The following is a 25,809-nucleotide window of genomic DNA, read 5'->3' as shown; positions in this document are numbered from 1 at the left end:
ACCAAGCGCAAACACCACAACCATTGTATTGAGAAGTGTGCAGTAGGTGAAACATATTTGCTCACCACAAAGCATACAGAGATTGCTGAGATCCAATAAGACCTGAAGTTACTCTCATTACATGTACAAACTTGCAGCTAGAAGCAACTGCAGTTTCAAGATAGTCCAGATTGCTAGATGGCTTCCTGATTCAATTGTGCCATTTTCCCTTTAAAATGTATGGGGAGGCCCAGAGAAAAAATGTACCTTTTTTCAGTTTTTAAGCACTGTGCATGCCAAAGTAGCTAATTCCAACACAACAAACTATATATTTCTGAGATCGGCAATCAATACTCTATCTATTGAACATATAAAAGCCCATTTTCCCAAAATTTAAAAATCGGGTTGGAATGCCTACCCATAGTTTTTAAATGCATTTTATTACAAAACTACTGTTGTGCGTATATCGACGGTTTTCCAAAATTCGGTCACATTTATTTGTTATTATTACTGGCATGGGCAGGCAGTGTTTACTGATAATGCCAGTGGGAAAATTACAGAACGGGGGGATTACAAGGGGGGAACATACAGTATGTACGATCAGCTATTTACAAATGATTAGTTAGCTACAAATGTTATCTAGAAATAATTTCTTATCAGTAATTTCAATTAATGAGGTCGATAATGATTTCCAATCAATGATAGTTCTAGGAAAGTAGCTATTTCGATATGTGTATACCCATAGGCAAGTGGCTATCTCAAGTTAGTAAAAACATCAAGTTAGCAACTTATAAAGGTAAACAACTAAAGTGGAGGTGGAACAATGATGCAACAATACCTAAGTAGCGATTCAGGGAGAATTTTAAAATTAATGGAGATAGTTTTTATTTAGCATAGCCTTGTGCAGTACTCCCTAAGGATCTCATAAACACTTAGTTTTTAAAAATCCGTCATAGGATGGTGGAGTTATAAGCAATTTTGTCCTGGAAAATAGGCAAAATTTTCTCTGTATCTTTCCATTGAAAATAGTCCCAAAAATGACACAATTGAATGAATGCTTATAACTGAGCTTTGCAATAACATTTTGAACTTCTGTTTTCTGTTATCAATACCTTAATACATGGACCACAGTGTAACCTTACTTGTAAGACCCTCTGAATAAAGGTCACCTCCATAGAAAGCCACTAAATAGTTGCATGCGTTTAGGATCTTGCGGATGGCAAAGCAGCATACACATGGTGAAGTGCAACCACTCTGTAGCAGTCACCTCCACTCAAAAATACAATGTGCATGCAAAGCAAGGAGTTGTACTGTTGATTTATAGCTGCTTATGATTATTTTTTCTCTTAATGTACAGCTCCTTGACAGCTACCAAAATGGTGCATCAAAGAGATGAGCTATTTGTGGTGCAAATTTGCTAACTTTTAGCATAGTAATATTGAAAACTACATGTACAAAAATGTTCACCTTGGTGTAACTAACATGTGCTAGGTCGTTTCTTGCAAAGAGAACATTACATTGTGGTGGCTATATTTCAAAATAATCTTAAAATTGGCATAAAACTACACACAAACATACTTGTAGTAGAAAACTAACTGCACCATCGTATTCCTTGCTCCCAGAAACCCTAGAAATGATCCAATTGTTTGATCAATCACTCGTACGGCAGCGAATTGATTGTGTCAACTCTCCAATGGAAGATTCACGGAGAAAATTTTATGCAAAATTTACGGAATTCCGGAATCGCTAACCTAAGGTGGAGTTGTGGTTTCAATTATTGCATTGCCGGTCATGCCAGAATTGAAGTGGTTTATACTTTGAGCTGATGACACAACCATCAGAAAATTGCTCTGGAGCTGACAATCGCTAACCTGAGTGAAGTAACTACGCACTTTAAAGTAAGCACCAGTAACTACCTTCCACCCGACCGTACGTTTTTAAAAGTTTTAAAGTATTCTACATACATTACAAGGCTTGAATAAATTATAAGACAACACAAAACTTACTTATATTTAACGCGCACGATAAAACTAAGATTTTCATGATGATCAGCGTGTGGACAAACCCCACAGCGATTTTCATCCTAATTAGAGTCGGACGACGGAGCAATCCCAAGTTAAACACAAATTGTTATTTTGTGCCAGGGATCTATTGGGGAAAAAACGGAGAATTTTTTAATTTAAAAATCTTGGGTACTGGAATGCCTGTTAGAAACGGTTTACCTCGAAAGTTTGCTAGGCGCCAACTTCTCCAGCAACTGTCTGTGACTTTGTGGAGGTACAATGCGAAAATGATACTCCGCCAGTATTCGCTTACTGCTGAGGACGAATTTCCTTACTTTGACATTGGTTAAGCTAAGTACGTAGGTAGTAATAAGTATATAGTTAGGTAATAAGTAGTAGTATGGTGTAGTTTTCAGTATGTACATGTGTTATGTCCCATATTCTTATCATATGCTTACTATGGATAAAAAACGCAAGCTCCAGAAAAAAATTACGTAAGTTTTTATCGCCTCGCTGGTGGGCGAATTAAGCCGCCAATGAATAAATCCTGGGCATCATCTTGTTCGCCTGTCCATAATTAGTAAAAAAATCTTTTTTCATCTCCACACACGAAAAGATTCCAAAGTTACAGACGTTTGTTTACGTTGCGGTGACGAAAGAATTTACCGACGATCGTTTTTCAGGGAATTTGCCTTCCTTCTCGAACAAAGAAGCATGCCTAGGGGAACAACTATACCTTGGTGGATGCACAAATTCATGGCGAACACAATGAGCCAAGATTCAATTCCATACGTCGTTGTATCAGTAAGTTATGATGGTTTATGTAAGCGCCTGTAGATTCTTTTCTCGATAGCTTCTGTACGTATCAAATTATTTGCTCGTCCGGCTGTCTAGTGCTGTATTTCCAACGCTGCTTCACTTAGGAAGCTGAAAGTTGGCTAGTCCATTCCTCTGTCCCTGTAGAAATCAAAGAACAAATAAAATGCATTTTGAAAATTGTGCGGATATGGACGGTTTTCTAAAATTAGGTCACAAATAAATTAGAATTGAGAAGTTGCGTAATCGTTGAAAGCCCATTCGAAAATGGCTAGGAAAAATAAGTCAGAAAAGGGCATTTACTAGATGCGATCCCTTCATTTATTGCATTAGTAGAGGAATAAGGTGAGATCGGAAAAAAACAACTTGACATCAACCAACTCTTGAACAACCGTCTTCCACGGTTGTGGCGGTGAGTGGGGGTTTAAGGAGGCTTTGGAGATATGAAAATAGCTTAGCAGCTATTAACGCTCTGTAGCCTATAGCTATGTGCTTACTTTCATACATTGTACACCGCACATCATGGTGTTTACGTACTGTATGTACCTCAATTGAGTATCTCCCGGGTTATTTCCAGTCAGTTTTTTAAATACTATACTCTAGTAGTGTAGCATCATTACTTCATACCGATCTGCTACATCTTACCCGTACAAATGGACTTAGAAGGTTACTGTTGTTCTATTTTATATTGATGCTCTAGCCAATCAGTATGCAACAATATTAGCTAATAAGTATGTTTGGCTATATTACACCACATGACTGTCAGGTGAATTTTGGTCAATAAACATTTGTGACCGGATCTGCTAAAACCCGACACAATAGCGCAAGCCTCAATTTCCAGTATAAATATGTATATTATATATATGTTATAGTTATATCCCGGTACGAGGGTGATATCATTGTTATTACACGAGTCCTAGGCGGAGCCGAGAACGAGTGGAATAACAATGATATCATCCGAGTATACGGGATATAACTGTTTTATATCCCAGTGCGCGGGAGTGCGCAGAAGTTTACGGATAGTAAATTAAGTTCCGGTTTGAGTTCCTGTCACTGTGCTCAAGATTTCGTCCGAATTGTGTGGAGATTCTACTTCGTAGCTACAAGAGAGACCTTACATACTGCCTACAAAACTGTAGCGAAGGGCGGTGTTATGAAGCAGCGGTTCCAGGTACGATTCGCCTTCGTCAGAAATTGGTATGGTGGTGTCGCGTAGTGTGTAAGAGAAAAATAAAGACCAACAAGTGGCTACCATAGTCCGAGACAGAACGATGAAGCTAGAGGAAGTTAGTTCTTCACCATAGTGACCGTTGGGAGTGATTGCTGGAGTGAAAATCGTCACGGACTATTCTTGACATTTGTTAAACTATCGTATTGGTAACTTGCAGTGTTATTATGTAAGGATTAACAGTTTTCTTGTAAGATTTAGCTAGTTTTAAGTGCTGTATTGGTGTGTTTTGTATCAATATTTCCTTATTTGGCTCTTTGTTCCATTGGTAAACAATGCCATTCGCGGTTATTATGATGTCACGAAAGATACTGAGTGGCTCCGCAACAGGGTGATAAGTTAGTTATCACTGGGTGATAACTAATATATCGTACAGTAGCAGCGCCGCTCTGTATAGCTGTATGGTAGTTATAATCCAGCGCGTCGCTTTGATACTCCCACGCACTGGGGTTTAATTGTGATTGTAAAACTCACAAATTTGAGTATAAAAACAATATCTTTAGATTATTAATTACTATTTTTCATTGAATGTGTCAGTGTTGATTGCAGAATACTATCAAAATCATTTAGGGAAAAAAATATCATTGATTGGTAGTTGACTCCATAGGGTAATTGATCTTGGGTAAAAATTAAATTTGTATGCATCAACAGTAGCAGATGGTTTGATGAATTTATCCTGGTTTCCTCGTAAACATGGTTGGGTCTATTCTACAGAACGGAACGGAACGGAACGGAATGATGGACTAAACCAGGGAACGGAATGCTTTCTCAAATTGAAGCTTGCTCGAGCTTGCAACTTACCATTGCTGAAACTGCCCTTACAAGTTATCAGTGGCACCTCCAGTGGGTGATTAAACCATAGATAATAGAGTAAAGGGATAGGAAACGCAAGCGATTTCCGGTTTGATTTCCGTTACGCGTGAAAGGACAAGCCAGTTTTGTGCTCAAGCATGGGAATTAGTGTTCTGAGCAGCGTAAATAGTAATCCAACAGACTACAGTGAGTATTTAGGCCTTTTTGAGAGATTTTGGGCAGAGAATTCAGACCGTAGATTTTGTAACAAAGCGTATCGCATTAACCGTGATTGTTACACGCCGTAATACTTTCGCTCATAGTATCTTCATGCCTCGTCCATACCACTTCTTGTATAGCCGGTTCCACTTTCGAATCTTGTGGTGAGCTAGGCGTGTCACCAACACAGTTGCGTTGTACTGCAAGGTGGTTTAAACTTTGGCAAAAAATGGAAAATACTTGGACGTTCTTCAAGCAACAGTTCCTCTGGTTCCCTCTGTCAAATGGTAAGGAATATGTTTATCACAGTTAAAAGGATAGAATTTATTTACGAAAAAAGGTAAGTGGTTTAAAGTAATTTTTGGGCCATTTTGTGCATATCTACTTTCCGGAACTAGACGGGACGGAGCAATTCGGGAAAATGCTACATTACTACTTTAAGGGACGGGACTTAAAAAAAATAACGCTCTTCATACCAACAGTTGGGCCACCACTACGCCACATCTACCGGGAATGTAGCCTCGGTAGCTCCTTCGCTAAAATATAACTCAGCGCGAGGCCGCGTGAAATAAAGAAGCATTTGCTGTGCACCTGCTCACACCTGCAGGTGCAAGCTAAGAGAGCACATGGCACACAGCTGAAACGAATGATTGTGATTTAATACAGATGAAAGGTCATCAGTTAAACCTGATTGAATAACTTTATGGAACCTGCCATCCATGTCCTTTAAACCTCACCTGCAAACATCCTACTGTATAGGCAACAATGTTATATCCAAAGCATAGGCGGCGGAAAGGGGGGGGGGGGGGGGGGGGGGGGGGTTAGGAGGCCAAAGCCCCCCTCAGAATAATACCACGCCGAAGTTATCCTTCTTGTAGTGGGGCTGAAACCGCGATAAAGATCGAGGTACTCTAATAGAGCAGTCACTCTAATAAAGCAGTCACAGTATTAGAGCAGTGTGTAGCGAGCTATGTAAGGATTTTTATGTACTTTATCAGCTATGAATGCGTAGCTGGTGAGGTGGGCAGCTATTGTCAGCTGGTTACGACCTTTTTTTTTTTTGTCTCACCATACCAAACCAGAGACTAAGTCTGGGTGAGCCCAGCCCCCCTCATATCAACTACTTCCTCCGCCTCTGATCCAAAGTGACTACTCATAGAGATCTGGGTATCATTATCTCATCAGATTTAGACTGGAGACCCCACCACCAACACATAATATCAAAGGCTTATCAGATGTTAGGATTATTACGACATTCTTTTTCAACTAACATAAACCAAGAAACATCTATATATCACTAGTCAGATCCCAATTAATGTTTTGTTCAACACTATGGAAACCATATTTATTAACAGATATCAGACAACTAGAACAGCTTCAGTGTCGCACAACAAAATACATATTGAATGACTATATCAGCTACTATAAATCTCGATTACTTGAGCTCAAATTTTGCCTTTAATGTATGTTTTGAACACCTGTGACATAAAGTTTAAAAACCTTAAAACCCCTACTGATTATATTAAATTCATTTCAGGAAACAGAAGATCAGAATCTAGCTATAAACTGCAACACATAAGAAATACTAATGTTTCCAGCAGCAACTTCTATTTCAACAAACTCACTCGTATATGGAATGTTTTACCATTTACCAATAATAAATTACAATCTTAGCCTACCTACTATCAAGTACAAACTTACAAACTTTCTATGGAATCATTTTGAACTAAATTTTGATCCTGACAATGCATGCGCTTTTTCTTTTGTTTGCCGCTGTTGTAATAAGTCCCCCAAACCTCCCAACTTTGATCATCTGTAACCCTTGTTTTAAATGAGTTTATATAATATGATATAAGCAGCTATAACTAATCTTAATAACTACTTACTCCTGGCCACTGACACTGGATGCCAGTGGACCTTCAGCATACACTAGATTTTAAGGACTACTAATGTTTATACTGTATGTATCTTGTTGTATGTATGCTGTAAAGCAAATAATAAATAAATAAAATCCCTATGCCTTATTGTTGGCACAAGGTACACGACATACGCATACGGTACAGCAGCAACAATTCTTCAACTGAAGGAGTTGGGAGTAACCTTAGCAGGTACACCGCCATTCATATACGTGAGACACATAAGTAAGTATGTGTTGTGTAAATCTGTTCTGGTGTTATTCATTTATAGCTATAGTGAGCTTCACCAGCTCATTATGACTGATAGTGCACATAAGTATGTAGCTAAAGAATTAAAGTGTCCCTCACAAAATTTCTATAGCTATTCTGGACATCTCACATCTATTACACAGGACTTGGTAAAGGATTCCACAATCTTGATTGCTGGTGATAAAATATTGGGATTGGGATGATATTTAAAAGCTATCGTATAGCTAAAAATACAATTAGCTCCTCTATCTCTCTGTATCGGTATTTGGTTATCAATTTACAAGGTTGAAAGGCCAAGGGCTTGCATACATAATAGTCCATTGTGGCATACAACAATATGAGGAGTATTGTATTCATCATATCCACTATGTAAAATGGAGCAGCAGTAGGCCTGCACCGATCATGCCAGCACAATTTGATGGTTGGTTGGTTGGTTGATTGGTGGAGTGCCCGTGGAGATAGATTCTTTATGTTTTTATAAAATAATGAAGATTGTCCATGTCATTTGTAACACTGTCACAAAAGGAGGTTGATACTGTAGCTGGAGAGTGTGAATGGCCAGTCACTTTTGAGTCAGTATTTGATAGTAGAGGCATGCATTCAGACAAAAATACGAAGTCTGGCACTGTTCTATCTTTATTCATAGGCTCACTAGGCACTGCAATATTATTTAAAATGCAAACAAATAAAAATTTGGGATTTTAGAAATAAAAATTAAAGAAACAAGGGAGGTCACCTACACCTGCAGATAATCTATTGGACATTTGACTCTTAATTCAACTATTGTTCTTGCATGTCATTTATAAATGGTAAGTTCTATGTAGATATACTCGTTTTGTTGTGTAACAATCTGTACTCTATTCTAGCAGTGTTGATTTTTTATTCCATAATGAATCAATACCTCCAGCCCGCCTGCATGCATTTAGAAAATGTATCTCCCACCTGCATCTGTTAAAAAAAAAACAATGCAAAACAGGAAACTAGCAATCAACTTTACCTGGTCTTATGTTATGAACTACTGCTAAATCAACATAAGTTGATAACTGCTTGCTTAACTAGGACAATGAAATCTTTCTAGCTGGATATACAGTGTATAGAAAAGATAGAAGTGATGGACATGGAGGAGTTTTTGTAGCATGTCAAAGTGGCATTATCAGTGAAGAGCTCAATCTTGACAACAATGCAGAGGTAGTTGCTTGTCGTATTAATCAGAATGAATCCCAACATTTAATCATTTGCTTTCTTTATTGCCCACCTAATAATGACCTCATATACATGAAAACCCTATGTGACTCACTGGCCGACATTGCAAAAAAACCATCCTAACTCTCCTATATGGATAGCTGGTGATATTAACCTCCCAAATGTTAACTGGGAAAGAAGTTGTATCAGCGGAAACATCTACACAGCTGCATTATGCAATCTCTTCTTAAATTTTATAGAAGATTATGGGCTTACCCAAATGGTTGATTTTCCAACTAGAAGACAGAACATGTTAGATATTTTGGTCACAAATCGTCCATCATTAATTACTACCTGTAAGCCAGTACAGGAATAAGTGACCATGAGGCAGTCTTAATTCACTCTTTAATAAAAGCCAATCGTCAATCACCAGCTAGAAGAACAGTATATAAATGGAATAGAGCAGACTGGGACAAAATACATGACAGTGCTAAATATTTTTGTAATATTTTTACTTCCAATTTTTCAATTGATACCCCAATAGATCAAATGTGGAATGAATTTAAGAATTTCTGCCTGTCTATTTTAAATACTATCCCTTCCAATGTCACAAGTAACAAATGTACCCACCCTTGGATCACTCCATTTATTAAGAGATTATCTAAGAGGAAGCAACGTTCATACAATGTAGCCAGGCTTAGTCACCATCAAGATGACTGGCCGCCTCAAGAAAGAATGTCAACATGAGTGCCGCAAAGCATACAACGGTTATGTAATGAGTTTAATTGATGATAACAACAATATATCTAAAAGAATGTGGTCTTATGTTAAATCTAAAAGAACTGACCACTGTGGAATTGCTCCTCTTAAACAAGATGAAAAAACCTTTACTACCCCAAAAGACAAAGCAGAAATTCTCAATAATTATTTCTCCTCAGTGTATACATTTGAAGATGTGTCAACTATTCCAACTCTAGATTATGTCACACTAAAAGGTGTGCATGCTACCAAACTAAAGTGCATACGTAGTTTACCATGTGCACATACCTGAACACAGTAAATTTTAGTTTTTGATGGGTAGTATCCATGGACATGGATGTACTGTGCTAAACTCCACGGTTTTCCAGCAATCGAGTTCATAAGTTTACTACCTTGTGGGTCTGCCAAAAAAGTACTCATATCTCTCCTCATCAGTACTGGCATTTGACTCTGCAAAGAATTGTTGCTTGGCCATTCCCACTATCTCTTCATATGTAGCTGCAGGGCGTAGTGAAATAGCAACCATTGGACCCAATTCCTTGCATCGTGTCCCACATTGCTTGAGGCCATTGAATTTCATACCCCCCATGGAAATCTAAAAGAATAAATACACCATGCAGTGAGTGAATGTACACCTCATTATGCCCCAGTTATAATTATGATCATTAAAGTGAAATGAATTTCAGGACTGGGTATTGAAACAATCAGCTCAAGGGCAGGCCAATGAGTGGCAGAGGTACCAAATTGGGTGGTAAAGTGTTGAAAGTTCATTCTATTTTGGGAGCTGGGCATTGTCCTGGAAAATTGCAGCATGAAATTAAAACGATCATGCAGTACTGGTAAATGGACAATTCACAAGTGCAAAAGTACCATTATGTATACATATAGACCAGAATCTAAGCGCATTTGATACATTCAACACTTACCTTCATCAAGACAGGGCTACGAGCGGTGGACTTCATCTTACCGCCAACCTTTTTACCTGAATTCAAACTGTCTTGTCGGTTTGCCTTTTGAATCGCTTTGTATTTCGCCGTCAACTCAGCTTTCTTGCTTAATACTCCTACTGCTGTACAAGGAACAACTAGCCACTAATTGTCTTCAGAATAGTTATATACGTACCTGCATCTGCTTCATTTCGAACCGCTGGAACCGTTGCAGCCCCCGCTGCGACTTTCAGTTGTTGACCTCGTTCTCGACTCTCAGACGACCCACCAGAAGATAGAAACTCTTTGGCTTCTGCATTGGAAAGTTTTCCTGCTTTCACACACTCATAAAGAAATTTTACTTCATCCATCATAACACGAGGATTTAATTTCTCCCGCCAATAAGCGCCAAAACCACGTAATCGATTGAGAAATAACTGAGAAGGTAACTGAGAAATGAGAAATGTAACTGAGAAATAACTGGGAAAACAACTGAGAAGTGAGAAATAATCGGGAAAATAAGCGAGAAATGGGAAACATTTGAGAAATAAGTGAGAAAATAACCGAGAAGTGAGAAATAACTGAGAAATAAGTGAGAAATTTCTCGGAAATAACTGAGAAATAAGTGAGAAACTCCCGGAACCGGCCACCGTAGGAAGTTCAATATCACTGCCACAATTTTGAGTGAGGCACTTCCGTTAAGACCATTTTTGTTACGTCATTACATTCAAATTAAATTCCTCCAGAACAACTCGGTGATACTAAGCAAACCAGACCCTTACTCTATGCGAAAGGGCGGGCGCCGCCAGTCTACAAGGTAACGTGGTGTGGATATTGCTAAACACTTCTTTTAAAACTTACTCCACGTCACATATTAGAAATATGCAATTAACAGTAATAAATTTCAGAAGCACTTGTATCGTGTCCAACCTCCTCTGGGTGAACATAGTACTGTATTTTTCCAAGATCTTGCTGTGTACAAAGCGCCATGCGCTAGCAATACGCGCGCATCTGACGAATTGGGCAGTACTGATTCGGTTTTGCACGTAGTTTTATTCAGTATAGTACTGATTAATACACAGTAGAAGACCAACACAAGTATTAATAATAATAATAATAATGAACTTTACAGTTTACATATACATACAAGTTGCAGATGTTGGTATGATAGAATCGGCGCACGTGGCAGCACACTGATGGTCCACTGGCATCCTGTGTCAGTGGCCAGAAGCTAAATTGTAGTAGCTAGTGATTAGCTACAAAGTTTACTTACTTGATTACTTAAAGAGGGGAAATTAACGGTTAAAGGTAGTTGAAGTTAGGTTGTTGGGGGATCTTTGAACATTTTGAGCATGGACATAGAAATGAAAAAGAGCTGGTGTTGTTGGAGGTAAAATTGGCAGTGAAATAGTTCCACAGATAATAAGGCCGTTTGACCTTTATCTTGAGTGGGTTGTCCTGGTAGTTGATAATAGGAACAGCATTCCAGATGCGAGGAAGCCGGTTAAAATAGAAGTTACTAGTAGAATTGTCAGGTGATCTTGTTTGGAGTAGCTTGTTTCCAGAAGCTAACGTGTGTGACCAGTTGCAAATTTAATGAAATTATTGATGTCAAATCCATTGTGAGGGTGGTGGAGATTTTTCAGAAAGAACATCACATCATTTACATCAAGGATATACATCAGGTAAAGTACTCTTTGGGGATATCAATAAGATCATTAATAATTTTATACTTCATTATAAGTTTAGCTCTCTCTCTTCTTTGTTGTAAAGGAGGTAAGTTAAGTGTGCTTAGCATGTTAGTAACACTAGAGTAACTTGAAAACCAAAATCTGGTTGCTCTTCTCTGTACACTACTGCATTCAATTCTATTAATTATTTTAAGGTATGGGGATCCCATACAGATGATGCATATTCAAGCACTGGCCTGACCATACTTCTGCAGCAGTTACATTTCACAGTGCTTGGACAGTGGCGCAGGTTTCTGTAAATAAAGGCATTGATTTGGTTAGCTTTATTGGTGATTGTTTGGATATGGTTATTGAAGGTAAACTTGTTGTCGACGGTGACCCCTAGATAGACTTTGTTATGGATACTACCAAGTCGTCAACGGATTTCTGCTGTACTATGAATATAGTGACGTTTCCAGTTTGGTCTCTAGCTGGCTGGAACCTCTCTTGAACCTTATACTGGTGTATACCCATGTATACCAGTGTACACGAGTGTATACCCCTGTATACCAGTGTATACCCATGTATATACTGGTGTATACCCATGTATACCAGTGTACACGAGTGTATACCCATGTATACCAGTGTACAACCTGTGTATGCCAGCATGTGTCGCTCAGCTCTCTCCACAATGGTGCAGCGCTACTAGCCAATGCGTGTATACCTGTATACCCTGCATACATCAAAGTGTTCAAGGGCACTTGGTCCTATATCAGCATATACGGTTTGCCCAGAACCACTTTCTTCGTCCTCATCAGCAGCAGATTCACGCGGAAACACTCGGAAACTTCGGCTATCACAGGTGCCGCATTCTTCCAATTAGAATTACGTACGCAATTATTTGTATGGGCTTCTTATGGGGATTTTTATTTCTCAAACTTTGATTTGCTATATTTCAATAAATACCGCATGGATTTTAATCCAGTAAAGTGCATTACGAAGTACGAAGCATTGGCTACCATTTACTGGAACGGCAGCTTGTGAAACGTTTATTGAAGGTGCATAATTTAAGTAGCAAAAATATGTGTGAAAAATTGGTAGGTTGGAAATTGCTACTTGCAGTTACCATGCCTACTGGGACTACCACTAGCACACCCAGTTACAGCAGCAGAAAATTTTGAAATATCCCTGCTTATAGGTGCAGATTACTACTGGGAGCTGGTAGGGGACCATATTGTACGAGGAACCGGTCCAACTGCAATGAGTTCAAAACTGGGATATCTGCTATCTGGACCAGCTCTGCTCCCTAGATCACATATAGTGCTAGTATCAGTACCCTACATGTTGCTGCAGGACATGATCAGGAGGAACACAACCTAATGAGATTCTGGCAAGTTGAGGACACTGTAACAACATCTACTGACTCGAGTAAGCAATTTGTGACCGGATCCGCGAAAACCCGACATAATGGCGCAAGCCTAAAATTTCAGTGTAAGCTTTGACCTCTCTGTCAGGTGCACAACTCAGCCTTCCTTTATTTCTGCTGCTGCATCTAAGGCTGGGGTAGCTGCTGCTGCCGGTGAGGAGGCTAAGGATGACCATTATTTGGAAACTGTTAACAACCATGGTGGTGAAATTTTTACCCTGGTTTGCGAGTCGTTTGGTGTTTGGACACCCTTTGCTTTATCAACCTTATCCACGATTGCTGACCGTACCACTGTTAAAGTGGTATTCCCAGACAGCTTCAGCGCTTGTCAGTTACTCTCTGGCGATATAATGCCAAACTGAATGATCCTGAGGCATTATGGCTTATGCCCAGAAGATGGCATAGACTTGTTGAACTAAGTTATTAATTAAGGTTGTTTTGTAGTTAAGGTAGCTAGTTTTGTAGTTAAAGTACTTAGTTTGGTAGTTAAGCTAGTTAGAATTTTGTATAGCATATTTGTATAAGCCATTGATTTGCAATGGGTAATATTATTTGCGTAATCGAAAAAAATTTTCATAAAATATTTAAACGCTTTGTTCTTTGTGAAGGAAGGATCCTATGATAAAAACCTGGATATCATCTTATTCGCCTACTCAAGAGGAGTTCACAAATCTTTGTTGCGTTGCAGTAGACTAAATCATACGTACGTTATTGGCGTTTGTTTACGTCACGTCGAAACGATCGTACGCGATCGATTTTTCTTCACTGCTTTCGTCTCTGTATACAGTGAAGAATGGTAGTAGAAGACAAAACCTACCCAGGAATGGACTCCCTTATTCATGGCGAACACAATGGTACAAGTTGCAACTCTGTACTGCATTGTATTTGTAAGTTACAGCCGTTTTTGTAAGCGCATGTAATATATTTTCCCAATACTTGCTGTACAAATCGATCTTTCTGTTGTTGCTGCTTTGTAGGGCTGTAACTCCAAAAGTTGTTGCCAAATGAGGCTGAAACTTGGCCAGAGCATACACGTGGCTAAGTAAATTATAAATATTCAATAATAAACAACTTGGAACATTAGCTGAAATCAAGGTTACTTTTTGAATTTTGTCTTAATCATTAAGACGTTTATTCTCTCCTTCTCATATATATATTTGTTAATGTACAAACTCAATCATGAGTATATTCGTACATATGTAGTTAGCTACTTATTTACAAATTTATATAATTGTTAAATAAATCAAGAGATGGAGCTTGGATAATATGATCATCTAGTTGGTTCCATAATTTTATTGTAAAAGGAAAGAAGGAGTTCATATAAGCATCTAAATTAGAGTGTTTCAAATCTATTTCTTGGAATTATCTGATCCAACCATAACTATTGTATTCTACTATCACATGGCCCCTAAAAATAATGCAGTTGGCAGCATGTTAAGTGATAAATTCATTGATGCTACAAATCGTGGCTTGGAAAGTTTTGAGGAATGGCTTTAAAATGCATTCCTCAAAGTTATACGAATTTTATTTGCATTTGTAAGGATTTCATTACCCATGAAAGTTGCAAGTAATTACTGCTTATGGGCCAAGTGTGTTTCCAAAGTTTTCCTAAAATTATTTTGGAGAAACAAATAGAAATATCACAAATCGCTCTATTAGAACAGTCAAATGCGCCATTATGTCGGGTTTTCGCAGATCCGGTCACGTTTTTGCAATCGTACTGTAACTCTCACATATCCAGACGGAGTGATGGTACCTACTGTGCTGGCTTCCCTTGGAAAGCGGAGCATCCCCCTCTGCCAAACAACTTTGAAGTGTGCCAGAAATGCACTCGGTCATTGGCTTATCGACTTGTCAAGTCGCCTGGGCTGCTGCAGTCATACGACAAAATCCTTACGGAGCAATTAGCCAGAGGCTTTATTGAACCTGTTACTGAGTGTAACAAGGGCGACGCTGCTGTACCTTGAGGAAGCGAAGTCATTGATGTCCAGTGCAGGATTCAACCTCAGGGCATGGACATCCAACTGTGAGCCCCTCAACAAGAAGGCATAGGAAGATGGCGTAGCCAACAACTCCCATCTAGCAAACATTTCGGGTTTGCAGTGGAACACCAAAACTGACCAACTGTCCCTGACGCCGAGAGTGAACATCACCATGAATCGACAACTAATCACTAAGAGAGAGGTACTGAAAGACATATCAAAGTTGTTTGACCCTCTAGGTATTGCCAGTCCTGTGTCTGTACGAGCCAAATGTTTCATGCAGATGTTGTGGCAGCGTCGTGTTGACTGGGACGAACCCTTAGATACTAGTCTTCAAGAAGAGTGGACCACCATAATTAGGGACATCCAACTCAATTATCTCCGGCGTTACTTTCAGCAGGGCTTCGTCAGAGAAGGCACCCAGCTACACATGTTTGCAGATGCCAGCACCAAGGCATATGGTGCAGTAGTCTTTCTTACCAGTGGTGACCATGCAACCCTAGTAATGGCCAAGAATCGTGTTGCCCCCTTGAAGAGCCTGACATTGCCCAAGCTGGAACTGATGGCTACCGTTGTTGCCTCCAGAGTTGCAAGGTTCATCCTTGATGCTCTACATCAACAGAACACCCCTACCTACTGTTGGGGAGATAGCCAAATTGTCCTATACTGGCTGAAGAGCACCAAGGATCTGCCACTCTTTGTGAGACGCTGACGTCGCTGAGTCCTGGAGATCAGGGAAGCAGTCCCTGAAGTAACCTGGAACTATTGCCCTACAATAGACAACCAGGCTGACCTGTTGACACATGGCATCAGTTTCCAACTCCTCAGCTCACCCAACAACCTGTGGTGGAAAGGCCGGTCTTGGTTAACCACATCCACTGCTTGGCCCCAATGGCAGCCAGAGCCTATCATAGAATTACATGCAGCTGCAGCCATAGCTGAGGAATTTACTCCACAGCCAGCCATCCTTGTAGTCAGCGGTCTCCACACAATTATCAATGTCTCTAACTACAGTACATTGAATAGGCTTCTGGCAGTTACCGCATATACTTACAGCTTCAACAACAATTTGCACAAAACCAGGCCCAAGCTAGGCGACCCACTAACAGCTGCAGAACTCAGCTCTGCTCAATCCAGATGGGTTCAAGCTTGCCAGGAACTTGTGTACCCTAAGGAGATGGCCAGTGCCAGATCCAAGAGTGACCGTCCTGCAGTTAAGAAGCCTCCACTTGTCAGATGTTTGTGGATGACAAGGGCCTCCTGCGGTGTGGGGGACGGATTCACAATGCTCCACTAAGTGAGCTGGCCAGGTTTCCATACCTGCTGCCCTTAAACCATCACTTAACCACACTTATTGTTAACAATATGCATGTTGTTCTTTCCCATGCAGGTGTTGGAGCAACCCTGACAGCACTTCGGCAATCATTTTGGATCCCTTCAGGACGACAATGTGTGAAGAAAATACTCCATCGTTGCACAGTCTGCAGAAGACATGGTGGCCGACCCTACACTGCTCCAGAGACAGCACCACTCCCAAAGGTCCGAGTACAAGATGTGCCACCCTTTACAATCACAGGCGTGGACTTCGAATTCACTGGTGCCCTCTATGTCAAACAGGACTGTGGAGAAGAGCAGAAGGTGTATATCTGTTTATTTACTTGTGCCACATCTAGAGCAGTGCACCTTGAGGTGGTAGCAGACCGTTCAACAGCCACATTTCTACTTGCTTTTTGACATTTTGCTGCCAGATGATCGCTACCACAAGTGATGATGTCTGACAATGCCACCACCTACACTTCAGCTGCTGAAGAATTAACAGAATTACTCTCCTCAGAGGAGATCAGGACAACTCTTGGCTGGGAAGGCATCACTTGGAAGTTTATCCCGAAGAAGGCACCCTGGTTTGGTGGGTATTGGGAAAGATTGATTGGGTTCACCAAGATGGCTGTGAAGAAGACGCTGGGAAGAGCACGCATCAACTTTGTGACACTGGAAGCTATTGTTGTTGAAGTCGAGACAATTTTGAATGATCGCCCATTGACCTACATCTCTGATGATCCAGCTGATCCACAACCGTTGACACCAGCACACCTCTTACATGGGCGAAGACTCACCAAGCTACCCCATGAGCAAGCAACTACTGAAGACTTGCAGGATCCGACCTACCGTGATGCTAGTAAGATCAGGCAAGATGCTTAGTAATAGTACAATCCAATTACTGCAACATTTTGCCAAAAGATGGCGTCATGAGTACCTGACATCCTTGAGGGAGTTTCATCACCCTTCTAACAGAGGAGGACAGCAAGTCAAGGTTTATGATGACTGCCCATGGACAAACTGGAAGATGGCAATAATTGAGAGTTTAAACATGGGCAATGACGGAAGAGTTCGTTCAGCAAACATATGTACAGGAAATGGAACTACAAATAGGCCTGTAACACAATTGTACCCACTTGAAGTGACTGACAAGGGTGATGCTGAAAGCATTCATGATGAGGTGGTGACTGAAGACTCATGTGATCAACCTACTAGCAATCGTCCACAGTGTGCTGCGGCTCAACGAGCCAGAGAACAGATAACAGTGGGTAGAACGCATCCATGCCCCCCTGGAGGATTTCAAAGATTGTTGACATTACGCATACACTTAACAATAATACACGTAATATATGATGTAATAGTGTGCTGTAATTGGAAGTTTTGACAGGTCATTACTTGGTGTTGAGCTCATTGAGTTGTATCCGTGTATAACGAGCCAATTGCGTCCTTCCAGTCCACGAATCGGTTGCTATACTATCCTGCTCCCCGCCAGGTATATTTGTAGCATTAACTTAGTTTCGCCCCAGGCAGTCTGCTCGAGTATGACCGACTCGCACCAATCATCATAGTCATCATAATAAGGGCTATATGCTAGCAAAACTTGTGATACAACAGCCTGGAAATCATATCCCAGTAAGGATTTGGGTTTTGAAAATATAAAAAAGAAGTGAAATCCACTCAAAAACAGCCAAGCTGTAAAAAAAGAGTGCGGCCCTCAAAAGCTTGGGTGAAAAAGTTGTGAAATCAAAGGTCGCTACCAAGAAATAGCTACAATGATGTTAATGCTAAAAAAGTTTAATAATGGCTGTGTACATTGTTAAAATTTATTAGCATTAACATCATTGCAGCCATTTCTTGGCCGCCACCTTTGATTTCACAACATTTTTCACCCTGGCTTTTGAGGGCTGCACTTTTATTTTTTTACAGCTTGGCTGTTTTTGAGTGGATATATATTATATATATATATATATATATAATATTTTATAAAAATGACATAGTCACCTCATATTGGATCCAGTTCTTATTAAAGTCCACTGTACTATAGTTCCTGTTTCTCTGTATCATAATCCATCCTCCATCAGTAGTGTTCATGTCACAATAGACATCAGCAGTTACTGTATTGAAAGGAGATCCACAAGTACAATTTGTCATCATCTGATAGACAGCAGCTAGAAGGTGCTTTACTGAATGTAAAGCCAGTGAGGTCACAGCAACTATTGATAGTTATCAAGTCTGGACTACATTTGGTCTTGAATGTGTAAAATATGTGTTGTACTGTTTGAGGAGGTTATCACGGTATTGATCAGCATTGACCAGTAGTAGTGACAGTGTCAGTATGACAAGTTGTGTAATGATGTACATAACTGTTGTTGTAGGTGATAACGTCACATAACTGTTGTTTTTAGGTGATGGTAGATCAGTTAGAGTAGAATGAAGGCAGTTACTAGATTTGAACTATAGTTCAACAAGTTCCACTGTACAACTTGTCAGGATCCTGCTCCTGTTGTTTTCTTTCCTCTCAAGGTTGACTTTGTCTTTCTGGCTTTTCTTATCAAGCCAAGTTGTAGTGGCTATTTATAGTAAATGTGTTTTGTTAGAATATCTATGGCACTACTGGACATTTTGTCCATGAAAATCCAATGTGAAAAGCCGAGTATAAAGTTTTCATTAGGTAATTCCAATGAAATTTTAGCATTTTAATTGGACAAATTAATGAAAAACCAATGGAAAACCAAAGAAAGGCCATGAAAAGTGTTTCACAGAGTTTTCAGTGGTAATTTTTCATTAGGTTTTCATTGGTTTTTCATTTCAATTAAAATGCTATGAAAATAAAATTTCACTGGGGCCATCCAATGAAAACTCACTTGAACTTTTATTTTCATTGGATTTTCATAGACAATTAATGTCCAGCATGTTATATTTTTTTTACACTACAAAATTACCCTTAAATTACTACCTTGCTCATATTATTATTAAACAGTACGTAATTGGTATCTGGTTAGTTAGCACAGTTGATTCAATACCATAAGGAAATATAAAACAGATGATTACTATCATTACTACTGATATCATGTCAAGAATTAATATAATATTTTAGGCCCTGTTATAAAACTCTTGTTGATACTAAAGATAATTACTTGTTTAGCCACATAAAAATAGCATTTTTTTGTAAATGTTTCATTTCAGACTACTGTATGGTTGTTTATCACAGTATGGTCTTGAAGCCACTGATCCCTCATGAATTGAGCAAGAATTTTCAGGGAGTACGTAATGTCTATTTAAATTTATAAATGTAGTCTCAATGCAACATGAAAACTTGATTCATTAATATTACTACTGAATAACATTATACCCATGATGTGATGCCATCAAAAGTGAGATGTTACTTTACTACAGCATGTTGAATTGAAGGTACAGTACTAGGCTGCGATGAACTAGTAAATGTGACCAGATTTGTGAAAAGGGGTCTTCCACACACGTCCAACTCTATAAATGCGGAAGACCGTAACACAGTGTTCAAGAAACATATAAACCTTTTTCCATCCACTCAGCTATGTTGGTGCTCACTACTGACCAAATTTTAGTCAATAGCGATTTCCATTCTGAAATGATGAGTTGTCAAAGTTGGTAAATTGGATGTGTGTGAAAGATCCCTTTTCATAAATCCAGTCACAAATGTAAAACCGGGATGGATATGTAGCTACGTACATCATCTACATACATGTATTTTTAAGAAACAAATATACCTACTGTGTGATGTTTGTCTAGTAGTGTACAATGACTTATGTATTTGAAAATTATGACATTTTCATTTACATGCTATAACGTAATTATGTCATTTTTTTGAGGGAATATGGTACAATAAGGCTTTATAAAATGGATAATATGGTACTGTGAGTAATTTTTTGCACTATACACAAATTAAAAATACCTTAACCAAATCAATTATGGTTAAACATTGAATGGTATCTGGTCAGTTAGTATAGTTGATCCAATACCATAATTGATTTAGCCACTTGAAGGAAAACTTTTTACATAGTTGATCCAGTAGCCATAATATTGTAAGGGAAATAGCAGATGATTAATGCCATTACTAACTATATAATTATACTGATTTATCCACTTAAAGGAAAATGTTTTCTTGTATAATAGATATCTCATATTGATACGTTGTGATCACTGTGTGGCTAAAATATATAGTGGTCTCTCAATAATACATTTGGTAAAGGGCAGCCATTACTGCAGTGACCTTTTTTTTGCTCTTCAACTTTTCAGCAAAGTGCACCCCCCTTTTCAAACTCTTGATCCGCCCCTGGATATATATACCTTCTGGAGGTATATAATTATGTCTTCTTGAGGGATCACTATATATTTTAGCCACACAGTGATCACAACGTAAACATGAGATATCTATTTTACAAAAAAAATGTTTTCCTTTAAGTGGCTAAATCAGTAAAATATAGTTAGTAATGACATTAATCATCATCTGCCATTTCCCTTATATGGAATTTGGTCAACTATACTAACTGACCAGATACCATTCAATGTTTAACCATAATTGATTTGGTTAAGGTATTTTTAATTTGTATATAGTGCAAAACATTACTTACAGTACCATATTATCCATATAGAGCCTTATTGTACCATATTCCCTCAAAAAATGGCATAATTATGTTATAGGATGTAAATGAAAATGTCATATAATTTCAACTACATAAGTCATTGTACACTACTAGAGAAACATCACACAGTAGGTATATTTGTTTCTTAACAATACATGTATGTACATGTTGTACATAGCTACATATCCATCCTGGTTTAACATTTACTAGTTACCATACCTTCAATTTAACATACTGTAGTAAAAGTAACATCTCACTTTTGGTGTCATCACATCGTGTATATAATGATGTTATTCAGCAGTAATATTAATGAATCAAGTTTTCATATTGCATTGAGACTATATATATTTAAAATTTAAATAGACATTATGTACTCACTGAAAATTCTCGCCTTCATGAGGGACCAGTGGCTTCAAGACCATACTGTGATAAAAAAAACCATACAGTGGTCTGAAATGAAATATCTACAAAAGATGTTATCCTAGTGTGTGGCTAAACAAGTAATTAGCTTTAGTATCAGCAAGAGTTTCATAACAGAACCTAAAATATTATATTAATTCTTGACATGATATCAGCAGTAATGATATTAATCATCTGCTTTATATTTCCCTTATATGGTATTGAACCAACTGTGCTAACTAACCAGATACCATTTACTGTTTGATTATAATAATTTTTATGAGCAAGGTAGTAATTTAAGGGTGATTTTGTAGTGTAAAAATATAATAACTATATAACATGTTACCACACTATTGGACATTTTGTCTATGAAAATCCAATAAAAAACAAGTTCAACCTGTGAAAAGTGAGTATTCATTGAGTGGCCCCAATGTAATTTTATTTCATAGCATTTTAATCGTGCAAATTAATGAAAACCTAATGATAAATTTCCACTGGAAACTCTGTGAAACACTTTTCATGGACTTTTCATTGGTAACTTTCCATTGGTTTTTCATTACTTCATCCAATTAAAATTCCATTAAAATAAAATTTCATTGGAACCACCCAATCAAAACTTTACTTTTCACAGGTTGACCATTTTTTTCATTGGATTTTCATGGACAAAATGTCCAGTAGTGCCATATTTGGTGATATTCTAACAAAACAGTACACCACACATTTACTATAGAAATAGCCACTGCAATTTGGCTTGATAAGAAAAGCCAGAAAGACAAAGTCAACCTTCAGAGGAAAGAACGTTAGCACAGTTGGTTCAATACCATATAAGGGAAACATAAAGCAGATGATAAACATCATTACTGCTGATGTCATGTCAAGAATTAATATAATATTTTAGGCTCTGTTATGAAACTCTTGCTGATAATAAAGATAATTACTTGTTTAGCCACATAAGGATAACACATTTTTGTAGATATTTCAATCAGACTACTGTATGGTTTTTTTTATCACAGTATGGTCTTGAAGCCACCGGTCCCTCATGAAGACGAGAATTTTCAGGGAGTTCATAATGTCTATTTACATTTATAATTGTAGTCTCAATGCAACATGAAAACTTGCTAATTGCTTAAACTAATTCATTAATATTACTGCTGAATAACATTATACACATGATGTGATGCCACCAAAAGTGAGATGTTACTTTTACTACAGTATGTTGAATTGAAGGTACAGTAACTAGTAAATGTTACACCAGGATGGATATGTAGCTACATACATCATGTACATACATGTATTTTTTAGAAACAAATATGTGACCCGGTCTGTGAAAAGGGCTCTTATAGCCTTTCCAATTGCATATATATGGTAACCCATAACTTGACTGGTGAATATGGTACAAGCCTACAATTTGGTCACTCAACAACCCTAACCTGGCAGTAGCTGTGGGTTTAATTACATGGTGATAGCGTTAGTAGATTAGGAGTTACGATTAGCCAAACATGGATAATTGGAAAGGCTATAAGAGCCCTTTTCGCAGACCGGGTCACATATACCTACTGTGTGATGTTTCTCTAGTAGTGTACAATGACTTACATTATTGAAAATTATGACATTTTCATTGCATGCCATAACAAAAATATGCTATTTTTGAGGGAATATGGTACAATAAGGCTCAATAAAAATGGTAAATGTGGTACTATAAATAATATTTTGCACTACAAATTAAAAATACCCTAACCAATTTGAAATCAATTATGGTTAAACATTGAATGGTTAGTATAGTAGATCCAATACCATATAAGGGAAATAGCAAATGATTAACTATATATGCTGATTTAGCCACTTAAAGGAAAACTTTTGTTTGTATAATAGATATCTCATGTTGATACATTGTGATCACTGTGTGGCTAAAATAGTCGTCCCTCAAGAAGACATATATACCTCCCGGAGATATATCTATAATATTTTATAATAATGACATAGTCATACCATAAAAAGTTTCCTTAACTACAGTAATTAATTATTTACTACTGAATTACAAAGATGGTGTAGCTACTTGTACACAAGATGCATGCTTGTTCATATGCTGCATCATAATCTTCTTACTACAGCATGCATGTGTATTATTATAGCTGTATTAATGAAGTACACAGCTAGCATATCACGTGCAAGGTATCTAGATAGTAAATTTAAAGCTTGACTGCATACGTATTACCTACATGATCCAGTAGTCATGCATGGCTGTTAAGAATCCAATACTTATTGTACCTATAATTATGATGATGGTTCTGGTAAGTGTACACACAGATAATGTGCTATAATGACTTGAACAAAGGTGGTAATCCTCAAGTGTGTTCCATGGCCACTTCTGTAATTATTTTAGTCTCTTTCATAGTACATTCACAGAACCCATACCGGAATTTATTTTGTTAGTGTTCTCTCAAACATGATATATGTGACCGGGCCTGCAATAATAGGGCATGTGGGCACACGATTCTTGCCTACTTTTTCACACTTTAATCATCCATAACATTTTGTACCATTATGCCATGGCATTACAATTTTCAGCTCTTAGTAAGCATTTAATTCATAAGGTACAGAATGCAAGAAGACCAGTACTGAGATATGACCTGTAGAGTGATGGGATGTAGTTTGTGCTTACATGCCCTATTTTCGCAGTCCCGGTCACATATTGTAACACAGTATTGTTTTATTAAGATTAAGAGATGCATGAAGCGTATTCATCTAGTTATATAACTGAATAGTGGAATTCAGTGCATGTATAGGATATAGCAATATTAACACATCTCAAGCATAAGACACAGTTGACTTACATCTTGTGAATTAGGCACAAGTATATTATGCTCTTCAATATGCTATGTTGTAGTGTACAAAATGCAGTGTTATGATGCTCAATATTTATGCTTAGGCAACCTGCCAATCATGCTGGTATACAGTTTCAAGAATAATAGGTGTCTGAAACATCAAACATAATGCTAGCAAATAGGTAGACTAAGAATAGTTGTGTTATACTATGAATCATTTGTATGTGAAAACTCATGTCACAAATAACATCAATGTACTCTATAATGCAGGATATTTGACATGGCTGTTTTATTAGAGTGTATTGATCAGAATTTTTTACAAAGGATAAAATTAATCCACAAGCAACAATATTTTAATCTTTACACACAGTTACTAACAAACCAAAAGCTTCAGAAAGTGTCATTTAATTTCAATACATGAGTACTATAGCTGTATGGAGCACAGGAGGAACTGTATGTGATGTGTCATTTTGACATTATATTAGTTAGTGTAGTGATTGTATGTGACTGTGACTGTGACGGCCTGACGGCTAATAATATGAATTGAAAAGTAAACACTAGTGAGCACCTTTATCCTTATTTGTCCCCTCCTTCCCTTGTGAAGCATAATGGCCACTTCACTTTCTAGTCACTAATTGATAGTTGGGGTGCGCGTTCAGATGAAAACATCAACTCTGTCACCATCCTTTGTGTTGTGAGTTCGCCAGTCAAAATAATTAATGCTACAAAAAGTAAACAAACAGGTATAAAAAATAGGAAATTTAGGTTCAATTAGGGATCATAGATAAAGTATAGAGAAACAAGGGAGGTTGCCTACACCTGCAGATATATTAGTGAACATTTAGTCCCTATACACATGACTGAATTGGGGATTAAATGTTCACTAGTATATCTGCAGGTGTAAGCAGCCTCCCTCATTTCTCTATGCTTTTTCTATGATTCCTAATCAAACTTAAAATTCCTATTTTCCTTATACTTATAATTGTAGAAATCCACTTGTGAAAGTAGCCTGAGCAAACTAGCGGCATGGCTGTAGTGTAAATGTGTATGTATTGGTGTGACTATCCATAGAACATCAACATCAATAGTGTGTACAAAGTTATGATTTCAAATATTTGGCTGCATATTTTGTACAGCCAACATGTATGTATTGTAATGTTGTGTTGTTTCATTTTCTAGCCAAAGGCAAAGAGCAAAGTAGCAGAAGACACCACCTACTAGGTGGTGTTAGTAGAGCAGTGTTTATTATTGTAAACTTTTTCTATTTTCAACCAGCACACACACTAGTACTAGTACAATGTACTAGTATTGTGTTTAGTGTACTAGTATTAGTATTGTAATATAATTAACATTTTAGTTAAATAGAAAATTTTGTGGGAAGGGTTATTGATTATGCTTACCAAATTTTTCCAAGCTGAAGAACTGAGGCTGGTTTCATTAAACACTCTTTGTGGACAATAAAGCACAGTTTCCCACATGCCTTAGCAGGCTAATAGCCT

General features: G+C 38.0%; 2 protein-coding genes and 1 long non-coding RNA gene across 12 annotated transcripts in view; 1 reads left to right on the top strand and 2 right to left on the bottom strand.

Annotated features, from left to right (window-relative positions):
• LOC136252097 (E3 ubiquitin-protein ligase RNF12-B-like) overlaps window positions 1–3,582 on the bottom strand; it is a 48,461-nt gene extending 44,879 nt beyond the window's left edge. For 7 of the 9 annotated variants that reach the window (XR_010699352.1, XR_010699353.1, XM_066044464.1 and 4 more), the window contains exon 1: window positions 3,345–3,506. The gene's annotated coding sequence lies outside the window, so the exon portion shown is untranslated. Of the gene's footprint in view, window positions 1–3,344 lie in introns of all 9 variants that reach the window. The other 2 variants (XM_066044469.1, XM_066044471.1) reach the window with 2 other exon arrangements.
• On the top strand, window positions 1,741–25,651 carry LOC136252100 (uncharacterized). Its single transcript, XR_010699354.1, has 3 exons — window positions 1,741–1,877; window positions 22,499–22,712; window positions 25,490–25,651. It is a non-coding gene; the product is annotated as an uncharacterized lncRNA (long non-coding RNA).
• On the bottom strand, window positions 9,438–10,541 carry LOC136253435 (uncharacterized). Of its 2 annotated transcripts, none has more exons than XM_066046107.1 (3): window positions 10,266–10,541; window positions 10,070–10,212; window positions 9,438–9,738 (listed from the first exon to the last, which is right to left on the bottom strand). In XM_066046107.1, exons 1-3 carry the CDS (start codon window positions 10,441–10,443, stop codon window positions 9,532–9,534), a joined length of 528 nt encoding a protein of 175 aa, XP_065902179.1. In that variant the 5' UTR covers window positions 10,444–10,541; the 3' UTR covers window positions 9,438–9,531. The 2 variants fall into 2 exon arrangements, with proteins under 2 accessions (XP_065902179.1, XP_065902180.1); XM_066046108.1 differs by having other exon boundaries at window positions 10,070–10,209.
• Window positions 25,652–25,809: the final 158 nt, after the last annotated feature.

The sequence above is a fragment of the Dysidea avara genome, chromosome 4 (genome assembly GCF_963678975.1).
Source record: "Dysidea avara chromosome 4, odDysAvar1.4, whole genome shotgun sequence".
NCBI classification, from domain to species: domain Eukaryota; kingdom Metazoa; phylum Porifera; class Demospongiae; order Dictyoceratida; family Dysideidae; genus Dysidea; species Dysidea avara.
The sequence above is the reverse complement of the archived record's forward strand: the minus strand, read 5'-3'. Positions and strand labels throughout refer to the sequence as shown.